Source organism: Pantherophis guttatus, chromosome 5, assembly GCF_059756535.1.
Source record: "Pantherophis guttatus breed Tessera chromosome 5, ASM5975653v1, whole genome shotgun sequence".
Classification (NCBI taxonomy): Eukaryota; Metazoa; Chordata; class Lepidosauria; order Squamata; family Colubridae; genus Pantherophis; species Pantherophis guttatus.
In genome coordinates this window covers 21,644,330-21,660,320 of record NC_142067.1, presented here as the reverse complement: position 1 = coordinate 21,660,320, position 15,991 = coordinate 21,644,330, and the positions used below count along the sequence as shown (strand labels likewise).

Here is a 15,991-nt window from a genome sequence, read left to right as displayed (position 1 = left end):
AGGAAGGTAAGTAGATTTCACCCCTGAGTGGGTTTCAATTTAGTTCGCTACCAGTTCGCTCATAGGCGCGCGTGCATGCATGCATGGGCGAGCGTGCATGTGCATGGGTGCACGTGCATGCATGCGTGCAACACTTCTGCACATGCACAGAGACGTCCTGGTGGGCAGAGCCTCCTGCCGCCACTACAGGTTCGCCCAATCCGGGGCGAACCGGGGGAAACACATCACTGATTCATATGCTTATTTTGTATCTATTCATGCGGCGATTGTTGTATTTATTTAATGAAAATGTTTTTATTTATGAAAAAATTAACAGAAATCTGATGGATCTTGTTAGTCCTGACATCACCTGAGATTCATGAAAGAGTATTCATGATAACAAGAAATTTTGTGGCAATGAGTAAGACTCTGTGGTTGAAAACACAGCGAACTCCTGGTATTCCAGAACTATTCCAGTAATCGCAGAAACTAGGAGCACTAGCCCTACAGATATTCATGGAAAGCAAGATTTTAGCAACAGTCCGATGTTGACAGGTCTTTTCATTTTGAATTACTTATTGCTCTGTACCCTGGGTCATAAAAAGTATTTAATTGCAAAAGAAAATGAAAAATATTCACTCCATGATAATGTGAGGTTTGAAATGCTGCTAGATTCCAATAACTTTGTAATGTGGGTAATAAAATATTTAAAAAAATTGACTGAAAGCATCTAAATAACAAAAAAATGGGCAGTTCATTGTCCCCAAAGGAACCTGTAAATAACCAAAGTGTTTCAGATTTTTGAAGAGGCCTAATAGATTAAGGTTATTATAGTAGAACCGCTCTCTAATGTCCATGACAATACACATTCCCATTTGCCTTCTTTAAACCAAAAACTTTGGGGGTGATGATTCATTGTATATTAATATCCCCTATGGGGCACTGCATTATCCAAGAAGCCAACTGATGAACTAGATAAAATATTCAAAAAAGATACAACCATCCATATTATAAAAACTCTATTAAAAATTGTGTGACTAAACAATTTCTTTTAACTGCTGGAACAATGACAGTTAACTATTGCAGATGGCAATAGTTAGTAGGTAGCTGGGTTGAAAGATCTGTTTGGCTAGTTTTAAGCCACATGAAGATCTTAATTTACCTGCTAAGGTTGATTACTAACAAGCAAGCTTTTAACCCTCTGATTGTTTAGCAAGACTTATAAAGGGATAGGAGAAATTCCTCTATCTACCAACAAAATAAAACCTTCGTATTTTCTTTTATTGAAAATGAAATAATACTAAATCTTGCTTATAAGAGGATAAACAGAGGAACGTGGTAATTTAATGGAATGCTTTATTTACTCTGAAAGCCAACTTTTTCATTGCACAATATATTTGATTGATCTTAAAAAGTAGGGTAGCTATCAGATTGACAGGTGAGAGAAGAGGTTTTGCTAATGTTGGAACATGTCATAATCCCAGCTGTGTTGCAGAGGTTTCCATGAGTGTGCAAGGAGATCAAAACAGATCAAAAAGCCCATAATCTAAGCTCCAACTGTAATTGTTCAACATTGGCTGGAATGTTGGGCACACATGGTTATTCAATGAAACCCCCCTCAATTAAGAGTAATCTTTTTTGAGCAGAGTCTAGATCAGGGATGTCAAACTCTATTTCATCGAGGGCCACATCAGGGTTGTGTTTGACCTTGGGGGGTCGGGGCGTGGCAAGGGTGGGCATGGCCAGCTTGATGTCACTCATGTTAGGGGTGCCTATGGTGGCCCGAGCGCTCAGCCAGTGAAAATGGGCTCCAGAGCTCCGTTTTCAGCTGGGACAGCCTCCTGCAACCCTCTGCCAGCAAAAACAGAGCTAGGGAGGGCCGCACGTGGCCCTCCTGAGCTCCGTTTTTGCTGGCAGAGGCACCATGGGCCAGTCCTTTGCTGTTTCCAGGGTGGCCCCACAGGCCAGATCTAAACACCCAGCAGGCCTGCTCCGGCCCGTGGGCCTTGGGTTTGACACTCCTGGTCTAGATAGAGCAATCACAAGAGAATCTGCCCAGGCTCTTCTGAACACAACTTGCTTAATTCCTGTTTCTCCTATTTATCCTCCAATCAGGAAAGCTTACCTGCTGACAAGCAAGGTTTTAGGATGGGGAAATCAGTGCTTGGTTTTATTAATCCCTAGAGACAGACCTGTACATAGAGTTCTCTTGACTTCAAAACAATTTTGTCTTTGTTTCTACAGAATCATTCTGCAACAAATTGGAAATCTTGTCTAATTGATATGCATCTACTGGCACTTATTACAGTGTTTAAAAACAGGTTAACCATTTTCTACTTGTTGATTGTGAAATCACAATGTCAGCATATATTCAGTAGCTATGTCCATTAAAAGACAGATATTCAGAATACTATATATGCAGTTTAGCTGAGCTTTAAAGCAAGGCTGAAGTTATATAAATACTCTTGTCAACTTGGCAATTTTATATTCAAGCATTTTTCATTTTAAAATAGGTGTTTTTCAGAATATTATAGAAGTGATTCAACCATCCTTCTCTAATGCAGCATTCCCTAATGTGTTGGGATTGCAACTCCCAGAACTGCTAACCATATATGATTAGAAATGGAATGTTAGGGATTGAATTTTTGTAATGTATATATGTATGTATAATATGCTTAAATGCTAAAATGAATTACAGTTTTATCATTATGTAAGCAAGACCTTGAACCTTGAACTTGAATATTTATCATTCTCCCTTAATGTTATAGCAGGGAAGAAATTGGAGAACTTTGATCAATGTTTAACCACAATTTAAAATTCAATGTTAACTATAATTTAAATGTTTAATCCAATACATCAGGTGTGTATTCTCTGTCCCCCAGCACTAGATACATGACTCCAGATGTCCCCAGAATGCATGGGACCAAACATTTCAGACTTTTTTTTTTTCATTTTTTGCAAAGATAACTGAAAGCATAATTTCTCCTATTGGGTTCGTTAAGGGATAACGAAAAAGAATCCTCATATTTTGGTCTGATCAGTCCAATGATGTCACAACACTGTCCATGGTGCCTTTATGATATTTCGAATAGAATAGAGTATCCACATACTTTGAAAGAACAGTGACATCACTTCTGAACTCATAAACAACATGAAACAATAGAATATATGTCTGATTATATTATGAAAGTTTTAAAATTAAGTTTCAGTTGTGACTCAAGCAGTTATCTTAAACAGTTATTGTTTGCACTAAAGATTGAATTTCATAGACTATGTATTATGCTTTTTAAATACTCTATAAAGGACTGTCAAAAAAGAATAGAATAGAATAGAATAGAATAGAATAGAATTTTTTATTGGCCAAGTGTGATTGGGCACACAAGGAATTTGTCTTGGTGCTCTCAGTGTACATAAAAAGAAATGATACATTCATCAAGAATCATAAGGTACAACACTTAATGATAGTCATAGGGTACAAATAAACAATCAGGAAACAATATCAATATAAATCGTAAGAATACAAGCAACAAAATTACAGTCATAAGTGGAAGGAGATGGGTGGTGGGAACGATGAGAAGATTAATAGTAGTGCAGACTTAGTAAATAGTTTGACAGTGTTGAGGGAATTATTTGTTTAGCAGAGTGATGGCAATTGGAAAAAGCTGTCCTTGTGTCTAGTTGTTCTGGTGTGCAGTGCTCTATAGCATCGTTTTGAGGGTAGGAGTTGAAACAGAGTCTAAATGTAATATTGTATTCCAGTAGTATTCTAGTAGCAAAAAATAATGATTAGTGTAGAAACTCCTATGCCACTAGCAGTGGAATACATACTTGCTTGCACCTTATTTTATGTTCAGATATGGCATTCTTTGTTTGAATATTTATTAATGCAGGATTGGGAAAAAGCCTAGGAAAGTGAATAGTTTCTGCCAGATTAAATAGATAGTTGTCCTGATTTGATAAAAGGAAATTCATATTTTCAATAATTATTTAAAATATCCAAATTATACGGATGCCATATGTGTGGGTTGGGAGTGCATAAAAGTGTTTCTCACTAATAATATTTGTGGAGGATTTCTCTTCAGTAATGGTTTTGGGCTCTAATTTGCAGAATTAGCCTTTCACATAATGTCAAAACATAAGATGATATTGCAATGTGTTTGAATATTAGTAGCTTGGGTTGATAGTTGGTAAGGGGCGTGCATAAGCGCACCAACGTGCCTACGGTCCCTGTCCTACTGTCCCCATTTATTCGTATCCATTTCCTGTATTCATAATCATGTTTATACTTATATCTGTTATACATGCTTGACAAAATAAATAAATAAATAGTTGGGCTGTTGGTTTGAGCTCCGAGCTTGGCAATTTGGTTGCAAACATTTCGTCACCATTCGAGGATAATCGTCAGTGCATTTTGAGTTGTGCTCGTCTGTCAGAACACAGGTCTTTAAGATGATATTCATGTGTCTCTGGTACAAGACCATTTGCCTAATGGTGTTTTTTTATGTCTATTTCCACATTACTAGTTCAATGTGTCTTCTAGAATCAGCTAACCATTTTTGAACTGATATAAAATCAGTACTGTTATATCAGCACAGTTATATTAGAATAGTGGAATATAATACCGTGTTTCCCTGAAAATAAGATCCTGTCTTATATTTTTTTGAACCCTGAAATAAGCGCTTGGCCTTATTGCCATGTGCTCAAAAGCCCGATTGGGCTTATTATCAGGGGATGTCTTATTTTTGGAGAAAAGGGGTAGTTGAATATAATTTTATTTAAATTTATATGTCACTTGTCTGGTTATCCAGTTACAAAAGTTTGGTTTGGCCTAGTGGTTAAGGCATCAGTCTAAAAACCAGGCGACCATGAGTTCTAGTCCCACCTTAGACATGAAAGCCAGCTAGGTGACTTTGGGTCAGCTATTCATTCTCACTCTCTCAGCCCAATCCACCTCAAAGGTCATTATTGTGGAGAAAATAGAAAAAGGAAAGAGTTTTAGATATTTTTGCCATCTTCAGTTATTTATAAAAATAATAAAGGCAGGATACAAATAAATAAAGAAGAAGTAAAGAAGTAACTCTAGAAGCTGCTATAAGTGATGAATGGCCATCTCAGAGCTTGAGTGTGAGCTGATCTCTTGTTACATGTCTGTCCTGTTTTTTCTTCTTCAAGACAGATTTTGAACTTCCACTACTGGATCTGAACAATCAGTTAATGTGTGTGAGAAATAATGTGTTCCATATTTAAATTGGTGTTGCCTTCAAGGAAATACTCAAATTGAAAATCTAGAACCAATTTCCATCAGCTCTGTTTGACAGTGTCCTTGCTAACAACCATAAAAATGCACACTGACCTTTTCTTTTGATTTCTTCCTTAGTGGACTCATTGGGAGCAGCTGGGCCATGGTTTTTGCATCTGGTGGTTTTCAAGTAAAGCTTTATGATACTGTGGAAGCACAGGTTACAAAAAGCTTGAAAAAAATTGGGTAAGTCATCTAACTTTCTCTAAGTCCAGATAGGGTATTGTAAACATTAACATTTTGATCCTAATTTTCTCCTGAAGTCTCATCAAGAATAATGCGAATATTAGACCAAAATTAGAAAATCATAAAGCAGGCCCATATGATAAAATATTTGTGTAAAATATTTTGCATCTTTAATATAAAACATTGACATCCCTCCCTTAATCCTCTATTGAATTATATAAGAGATACTGAAAAGAATTTGAGAGTTTCAAAAATTGTTGGCACATCAAGGATATAATAAGAAATCAAAAGCCTTTTAATTTAAAATATAACTATCATCCAGTTTTAGAAGTCCAAATTTATCTTCAAGTTCCTCAAATGTTTTATTGTCAAAGCATTAACAGTAAGATAAGTACCATTTTTGTCCAAGTAATAACAAAAATTCACCAGAGATTTTTAGATTGGGTTTATTCCAGATTATCTCTTTTTTACATAAAGAATTGAACTCAAACTTCTATCTCTAAATCTTCCAAATGCATGAACAACCTTTAACTGGGAAAACAACTAAATTTTTACAAAAAATAAAAACAAAAACCAATGCCCTGTCAAGACCAGTCACAATTCAAGGTGTTGGTTATTACCTTTAAAGCCCTACATGGCTCAGGGCCAGGTTATCTTCGAGACCGCCTTCTACCGCAAAGCTCCCAGCGACAGGTAAGATCCCACAGAGTTGGTCTCCTCCAGCTCCCATCAGCTAAACAATGCCGGCTAATGGGCCCGTAGGGGAAGGCCTTCTCTGTGGCTGCCCCAGCTCTCTGGAACCAGTTACCTCCTGAGGTCCGGATCATCCCCACCCTATTGGCCTTCTGAAAAGTGGTGAAGACCTGGCTTTTCCGGCAGGTCTGGGGCTGTTGATCTCGCTTTGCGATCTGACGAGATCTGGCCATGAATGGTGTGAATGGGTTTTAATGTCTTTAATGTTTTTAATTTTTAAGTGTTTTTATAGTGATTTTTTGAGTGTATTGTGAGCCGCCCTGGGTCTTCGGAGAGGGGCGGCATATAAATTGAATAAATAAATAAATAAATAAATAAATAAATAAATAAATAAATAAATAAATAAATATCAAATTATAACATTTTAATTGTCTCCAGTGGTTTTTGAAGTAAATAATTTGAATTCACAAAATCTGAATGTTAAATGACTTTAACTTAATGAATATACAACAACAGAGAACTGTGTCACAAAAGTGTATACTTCTTTCTTCCCAGTGCCTTATCATACCTGATCTAGATAGACATCATTATTTTTAAAACTTTGCTCTTTGGTTGATCAGCTAATAAACTGCAATGTACATTCTGTAGTTATCTCATTACATTATTGTTTTCAGAAATTTCTAAAGCATAAATTTAAATCTCTAAAGCAGAAAGAGATCAACTTTCAGTTTAACAAAGATTTTGTAGTTGTTAAATTTGAAATTGATCCTTGTATGTTTAAGATACTGAATTATTACAGAATTATTAAATTCTATAAAACAGAATGATTCAGAATATAGCAAATATTATTCCTACAATTAGAGTTTCTCAGGATATATAATTATATATTTTTTAAAATGTTAGCTTTCATTGATTCAGTGATTCCAGATGAACATGTTAAAACTTTGTAAGTCTCCTATAAAATTTCTCAAAGGTTTTTAAATCTTCCAAAGAACAGACATTTTCTCAAACAAGAATCTTAGTTTGATCTCTGATTTGCATTAAGATTAACAAGGTTCAATTTCAACATTACCTGAGAATCTCAACCGAGAATGAAATGTAAAAAACCTGATTTATAGTCCTTGTGGCCATGGAGATAAGCTACTTGCACATGATGTCTCTTTTGTATTTACTCTAGTATGTATTGTTTGGCATATCATATTCTGAAACAAAATACTTGAGAGAAGTCTCATTTTTCGAAGCATAGGATTACTAGATGAAAAGGAATGATCTCATTATCTTCACTGCTGGTGTTTTTGTTATACTGTATTTCCATGAAAATAAGATCCACACTGAAAATAAGCCGTAGCCTATTTTTTTTGGGTGGGTCTAATATAAGCCCTACCCCCAAAATAAGCCCAAGGGTTAGGCGTGGCCAACCCAAGAGGCAGCGCAGGGGCCAACTGTCTGGCAGCGACTGCAGCCCGCTGGCCCCTTGGCGCAGCGCAGATAAGTCTGAGCACAGAGGCGTGGTGGTGGTGGAGACAGGTGATCCAGACGTACTGTGTGACTGCCTGGTTCACGGGAGGTTCGCAAGAGGCTTGCATGGTGGCCGAGGCAGAGGCACAGGGGAGAGGGGAGGCAGGCGATCTCAACACCCCACACGGGCACCTGCCCGGCGCGGCTGCAGCAAGCCGAGAGACAGTGGGGTAGAGTGGGCGGAGCATTGGGATTGCCTGCCTCCCCCTCTATGCATCTGCCTCCCCCTGGGTCCATCGTGCACTTTTCGGCCAGAAGGAAACAAAGCTTTGTCTGCTTGCAAATGGGACGCGATTTTCAAACCAGTTACGTTTCCATCAAGTTGTCGTACATTTAGCTCACACAACTACCGTGGGAATTAATCTCATGGGCTACTTCATCAGATTCTTTGCTTAAGTGAAATTATATTCACAGCATTCTCACAATCTATCAAGGAAGCTATTCAACTAAAAAATGAGATACGTTTAGTCTCCCAAGTATCACTGTTATATTGATTGGATTGTCCTTTCCCCTTTTTGAAAAGAGGTAATATTTGCTCTCCTCAAGATGCCTGACATTTGTTGGTTTTCCAAAATTTGTCAACAATTGATGCATAAAGGTTAACTCAGATTGTTAATTCCTGAAGAATTATCCTGATTGTTAACAATCCTGATTGTTAATTCTTCAAATTGAAGAAAAATATGCCTTGAACTTGCTCTGTTTAATCATGCAGGGTTATTTGAAGCAATAAAAACTTTAAATAAGGGCTGTCAAACTTGCGTCGTCACGGCGTTGTCATGTGACGTATCGTGACTTTTCTCCCTTCGCTAAACCGGGCATGGGCGTGGCCAGTGTGTGACATATCCGGCCCATGGGCGGGCCACAAGTTTGATACCCCTGCTTTAAATGCAACACCCCAGCTGGGTTTAGATCAATGACTGGGAAGCTATGGAACAGTTCATTTCCTTAAAGCTCCCTCCCTCTCTCTTTCCTAAGACTTGCCATCTCACTAAAGCCTACTTAGTATAAATTTCATAAATTTTGAGAAATTGGGGGCTGGAATGATTCGCTGTTCTGTTTATAGCTGGAGACAGTATCTTGGAAGTTGTACTTGCAACAGAATAGAAATGTGGTTGAGATTGTGTACTGTTTGTTCCTTCAATAATTGCGCCACCTAAGGTCCGATTTAAGCATAGTAACACAAAATTGTCTGCTACAATGTCTTGCCTATCAACGACTTCTTCAGTTTTAACCACAATAGTACACAGGCAAACAATCGATACAAACTCAAGGTAAACTGCTTCAAACCCGATTGCAGGAAATACAGTTTCAGCAACAGAGTGGTCAATGCCTGAAATGCTCTACCCAACTCCATTGTTACAGCCTCAAATCCTCACAGTTTCAACTTCAAATAGTTTACCGTGGACCTCACTCCCTTAAGAGGTCCGTAAAGGGGACCGTCCCTGTCTTACTGTCCCCATTTATTTGTATTTACTTCCTTTGTTTAGATTTATATATACTTGTCATCTTGTACGTTTGACAAACAAACAAACAAATAAGTTATTAATGCATTTTTTTATTTTATGCGGATTAAAAAATGCTGCAGTCAAAATGAAAAGAAAATACTTTGTGAACAGATCTTGAAAAGCTTGAAAGTTTCCAAGAGGAAGTGGAAAACAATCTTGAAATATAATTCCAATATATTTTAAAATAAATAAAGGATAATGTTGGTTATGCTGTTAATTACCTTTTCCAGTTACAAATGGTGTTTAAATTTATACTGTAAGTCTTCATCTACTGCAGGTATGTTTGAGGGCCATCTGCTGGTTAGTTGTTGCAATGCTACTATATTTTGCACAAAACAAAACAAGGAAAAACTGTTCCCCGTTTTAGGGGAAATAGCAACAGATTTTACTTAGAAAATTTATGCAGAAATAAAAAGGTTCAGATATATGCTGTCTACCTGTCTAGAAACTTCAATGATCATCCTCCTTAGATTTTTTTCCCCCATCATCAAACACTTGACTTTGACCTCAGCAATTTACTAGTTGGCAATCTGGTATCATACTTCCAGCAGGCATTCCAGTGGATCCCATTGATTGATAATAGGGAGATTCATGCAGATCTACTAGAAAAAAAGGGGAATTTCTTTTAATAAAGTTTATTTGATGTTTCCAGGCTTACAAGGGATTTTTGAAACTGGCGATCATCAGTTATCTCACACTTTCTTCAAGTTTTAAATTTATTTCCATGGTGATTGGGAATGCTGGAAGTTGTATCCTACACAACTGAATGATGCTGTGTTGAGAAAGGCTGCAGTACAAACTGCCTTATACCTTTTTATGGTGATCTGCAAAAGTTGGAATTTGATACTGATATCAATGAAGCATTTAACACGTGCTTAAACCCAATATATCCCTGGAAGTGCTTTTAAAGAATAATTCCAATGTTCACTTTATGTTCCAAATAGCGAACAAATGAAAGAACTCGAAACAGCTGGAATGCTGAAAGGCTCCCTCAAAGCTGACCGGCAGATCACTCTCATTAGCGGCTGCACAGATTTAAAAGAAGCTGTTAAAGGTGCCATTTATGTTCAGGTGAGTCCATGATGATCCAGTGGAATTCCCACGAAAGAGACTTTGTGAGTTAATCTACCTTTTGTATATATTACAAAACATCAATAGCTATTCCGTTCATTTGAACTGTTTCAGTTAAAGATAGTCCTCGGCTTAATGGAGCCTGCCCAGCATGGTGGTAAATTGTGATGGTCATAAAATATAGAATCTTTCACTCAAAATACAGTAAAGAAAAGTTTAGGCTATTAAACCAAATCAAAACAAAATTTAAAGCACAGTCTTAAAGGAGGCATATACGGTACCTTGGTTGAATAGATGTTTGTCAAATTCATTCATTCATTCATTCATTCATTCATTCATTCATTCATTCATTCATTCATTCATTCATTCATTCATACATTCATTCAAACATTCATTCATTCATTCAAATTGTACACCTGCCCAACTAAACAAGTAATTCTGTGTGATGAACAGAATTAAATTAAATAAAAATAACAATAGAAATAAAAACATTAAAATAGATAGCAGCCAAGAAAATATAATTCTCATAATCACTAACACAACCCAAAACAAGTCCGTTCACACACTCGGGGGACCCAGAGCCAGGCCTTTAGGGCCTTCACAAAAGACCAGCAAGGTCAGGATCATCTTTACCTAAAATTTCTGTCTAAAAGTGAGCATCATCCCTCCAAAAATCAGATTGCTTCCAACCCTGCTGGCTCTTTGTAATACTTTGAAGACCTGATTTTGTGTCAGAGCCAGATTTTGTGTGATAGAACTCTCTCCTGGCTGTATTCATGGCTGTATTTTATGATTTTTCTGGCTGCTGCATGGTTTATTTTTTTTAATATATGTATATATTTTCCATATTGTAAACCACCCAGCATTATATATTTGAGACAGGCAGCTATTAAAAAAATAGATAAATAATTATCCTTGACAGCTGTATTGAGGACATGTGCCACTAGAGGGGGCAATGCGCTAAAGGTATTGAGAAAATGATTGCAAGGTTATTCAACAAGTGACAATTCTCACTTTCTTTTGGAATACTTTTTAGGAATAGAGCCGTGGCTTAATTTTAAGACTTGTTCAATGTAACTTAGTGTGTGTGTGTGTGTGTGAGAGAGAGAGGGGGGGGGGAGAGAGATTTTTCTATACCATAGCAAAATATCAGCGACTTGATTTATATAGTCTTCTCTTTCCTTTCCCCTTCTTTTCACAAAGACACCATGTATATGTCCAAGCTACTTATTAATAGGATTTCATGAGAAAAAATGACAAAATCATTTAGTGATCCAGCCAATGGATTACTGCAATAATCCAGCATGAACCAATGAAATAAACCTGCTATTTGTCTTTCTGTAATAAGAAACCAATGGATCCTATGAACAGTCATTAAATGAGACACATTTCTGAAGTTCTAATATACTTTAGGTCCGTGATGGCAAACCTATGGCATGCGTGCCAGAGGTGGCAGTGGCACACAGTGCCCTCTCTGTGGGCACACGAGCTGTTGCTCCAGTTCAGCTCTGCCATGCCTGTGCATGCGCCTCCCACTGGCCAGCTGGTCTTTGGGTCTCTGCTGCGCATGTGCATGGGCAGGGGGGATGCACACATGCATGGGGGGCAGGGGTGTGCAGGGAGGCCACATGCACATGCGTGGGCAACAGTGCATGTAGGGGCCGTATGCACATGCGTGGGGAGTGGGGCGCATGCACAGGGCTGCACACGCATTGCATTTTGGGGGTTTGGGCACGCGCATGCGGAAAATGTTAGCCATCACTGCTTTAGGTCAACCTCTCCTCTCTGGTCCTCATCCCCAGTTAATTCTGGCCAAGCTGCCTAGGTAGGATGGGGATTGTAATCTCAGGACAGCTAGGGTGCTCTTAGTTGAGGAAGGCTACCATAGGCATTCTTCAGTGGTGCGCTCCAACTAATTTAACAACTGGTTCATCCTAAAGACCAGATGGGCGCAGCTGGGGGGAGGGCTCATGTGACTGAGTGGGCTTGCCCAACTCGATGTCACTCACTGCAAGGTGGGGCAGCACAGGCGGGCCGAAGCGGCGGTGGCCGGAGCCTTAGACTTACTTTTGTGCAGCATCAGCAACAATGATTCTCCGATGCCTCATCTCTTGCTGGGTCTTGCTGCCCGACAGTCAGGATTTTAAAAAGGGTTTTGCAGCAGAAAACGGCGGGCAGCTATTCTGGCCTTTGTTGGTGCAGCTGGGCACACAATCCTGCCCTGAGACACTGGCCTGCAGCCGCCAGCGGTCTTTTTCAGTATGAGAAACCTGCAGCCGCTCTTTTTCAGCGTGAGAATCCTGCAGCTGCCACTTTTTTCAGTGCAAGAATCCTGCAGCCTCCGCTTTTTGCTGGCGGAAAGGGCCTGCAGCAGCTGCCTCTTTGCCAGCCGTAGCCAAGCCGTGTGCAGCAGCTGGAGGCTTCTCACACTGAAAAAGACTAGGAACTGCAGGCTTCTCACACCGGCAAAGACCAGCAGCTGGAGGATTCTTGCGCCAGCAAAGACCGGCGGCTGCAGGATTCTCGCGCAGGCAAAGACCGGCGGCTGGTACGTCCCCCGACCCAAGGCAAAGGGCAAGCGGGTGGTATGCAGGCAGAGGCCCCAGAGAAGGCCAGAGCCAGGGCCTGGTGCATTCCCCGAGGCAAAGGGCGAGCAGGCAGCATGCGGGCGGAGGTCCCAGGGGAGGCCAGAGCCAGGGACTGGCGCATCCCCGACCCAAGGCGCAGGGCAAGCGGGCGGCATGCAGGCGGAAGGACGGCGAGAGCCAAGCTCTCTCAAGCATTCACTACACATGGATGTAGCGAATTAATCCTCTCTTGCACATTTGACACTAGGCTCACATTCCTTTATCAGTATGCTGTATGCAGCATTGTCAGGCTTCTGTGACATGGGGGAAAGACCTCACAATAGTACAAATATCTCTTTAAAGACTGAGAATCACTATTTGGTAATAATTTGTGCTGAATATCTTGAATATGAATATCTTGCTTCCCCCCTCCCCCCAGTGGTGGGTTGCTCCCGGTTCTGTCCGGTTCTTTAGAATCGGTAGTAAAAGAGACAGGAGGCTCCGCCCACCCGCCCGGACGTCATAATTGATGATCTGCGCATGTGCACTCTCCCATTGCGAACCGGTAGTAAAGGTAAGTAGAACCCATCCCTGCCCCCCACCCCTTTCAGTCAGAGGCTAGATTCACAAATCACATGAAGCTGACATTGGATTGTGATTTGCTAAACAAGCCAGTTGGATGGATTTATTTATAGATTTATAAAACCCACTAACCCAAAACCAGAGCCCTAATGGCAGGCAGAATCGAAGGCCCTCCCTCAAATATTTGAATGCTGTTTGAGAATTGTACACTAGGAAATAGATGAACTCATTTAATATAACAGTGAAAATGAAAGCAAATGCAAATTTCTATTTCTAAAATCTATTACACCTACCCTTACTTTTGAAAACCAAAGAACAGAAAATCTCAAGTTAAATAAAAGGAACTCTGTGGAATTATTACACACAAAAGAGAAAAAAAAATTCTTCAGAGTGTAAATAAGGTTAAAGAATTAACCTTATTAAAAAGTTATTTTATAATTCCATGGAAAAATTTATACTTCAGAGTATATGACCTTTCCCTCATTACCCCTTAAAGATTAAGCCCTAAAATCAAGGTAATTGTGTGCCAGACAGAACTAGAGTAAACATCTTGCACGCAGTATTTGTCTCTGGCTTCTGCAAAGCAGACAATTGGAGCCAATAAAGCAAACCTTTTGCTACTCGGAAGACAAAGAATGAAATAATCCACAGGATCACCAGCCAGTTTGAATAAGATAAAATTTCTTTATGACTTCAGATGGATGAAAAATAATGTTGCATGCCAAAAAACAGTGTACTTCAGCACAGTAATACTCTTCTAGCTTTTATAAGATAACACGTATGTCTTGTTATTTTAAGGAAATATTGATGATTCAACAGGTGCTGTTGGCTTCATTACATTTGGCCAATGTATTTTCTTTATAAAATCAGGGTTCTTCAAAACTCACGACTCCCAAAAAATTTGAAAATAATTTTTCCAAGTGGATTCTAGTTGTCTAAAAAAAAAAGTTATCCATTGGAACTGTAATTTTTATTTAGCAGATGCTATATTTATGGAGCAGAAAAGTATATAACAATATTTTTAAAATATCATTTAATCATAAAATTTATTTCTCATCCTAGCCTCAAACAGTTTTAGGAATACAGTTCCTAGTACGTCACCCTGGCCAAAGTTTTGCCACTAAACTTTAATTTTTCTGTAGTTTTACAAAAATAAATTTGGCAATTATGACCATCACCACTAACAACAAAGATTAAATTTCAAGTGTAATCATATTTCATGTTTATTGTCTGGGGGACAATGCATTTTTAATTTTTATTACTAGAATATATTATATACTGCTCAAAAAAATAAAGGGAACACAAGCAGAAGACATCCGAGATCTGAATGAATGAAATAGCCTTATTAAATACTTTGTTCTTTACATACAGTAGTTTATACACTGCTCAAACAACTAAAGGGAACACAAAACTACTGTATGTAACGAACAAAGTATTTAATAAGGCTATTTCATTCATTCAGATCTCGAATGTCTTCTGCTGTGTTCCCTTTATTTTTTTGAGCAGTGTATATTTATCCAATTTCCTACAAAATATTCAACTGAGGTAAGTGATTTAATTATTCCCTAGTTCAGAAATCTTGATTAATTCATTTCAAACAATTGCTTTATTTGTAGATTATTTTTACATTCAGTTCTTGGTTTAATGGCTGAAATGAACTAAAAGGGAATGCTATAAAAGAGTTCTAAGCAAACTTATCAGATGTAAACCGCTTCCCATACTTTCTGTTAAAAGAGCTTGTTGTGATTTAATGTAACAATTTTGCATAATATTTAATTATTATTTTAATTATGTGGATATACACCATATAGATTGTACTTTTATTTGAAATCAAGTTGGAATACTTAGTTGATATCAAATAGTGACAACTCTTACACCGAAAATATTAAGAAGAAACATGTTTCCAATCAATAATCGATAGTTTTCTATTCTCTTATTCTTTGCATTGCTTTTGACCCAGTTTGGAATGGAGTTAAGTGTACCTAAAATAAATTTTAACCTTTGGTTAAAATTGGTTAAAACCTTTTCCTTTTAATAAGACGTTTTGAACAACTACTCAGATGAGATCCAAATCTAAAAACTACAACCGGTAAAATTATTTTGATAGGTACATCACACAGCATATTTGTGAAGACCAAAACAAATCCATTTAGGTTAGACCCATCTGGATGGGTGCATGTATGAAAAATAACTCAGAGCCATGCAGCTTTCATTGTGGTTTTTAGAGTCATGGTATCCTTATGGCTTTGGTATATGATTTGTTCTAAATTGCATACTTTTTCATAGTATAGAGTTTTAATGTATAGAGTTTTAATACAGAAGTGAAAGGCAATAATTTCAGCAATATGTCCTAATTAGGGATGTTACAAGGAATGTTCTGGCAAGATTCCGTTAAAATTGAAAGGTGCGTTACAGGGTCCTTACTGACATTTTAGAGGTCAGTTAGATATCTGAAATTAAGGGTTTCTGTACAAATGAGAAATGTAATCCTTGTCAGTACAGAAATGGGGAAGCCTAAACTTTAGAAAATAGGCAGTAGAAGAGGGTAGAGGTGGGAGAAATACCTAGATCGGACATCCAAGAAATAGATA

At 38.3% G+C, this 15,991-nt stretch overlaps 1 protein-coding gene across 1 annotated transcript in view; it reads left to right on the top strand.

The window, feature by feature from the left end:
* CRYL1 (crystallin lambda 1) overlaps window positions 1-15,991 on the top strand; it is a 44,614-nt gene that overhangs the window by 4,113 nt on the left and 24,510 nt on the right. Inside the window, exons 2-3 of the mRNA XM_034410021.3 lie at window positions 5,357-5,464; window positions 10,125-10,251. Of these exons, the coding sequence (XP_034265912.2) occupies window positions 5,357-5,464; window positions 10,125-10,251 (235 nt within the window). The remainder of the gene's footprint in view (window positions 1-5,356; window positions 5,465-10,124; window positions 10,252-15,991) is intronic.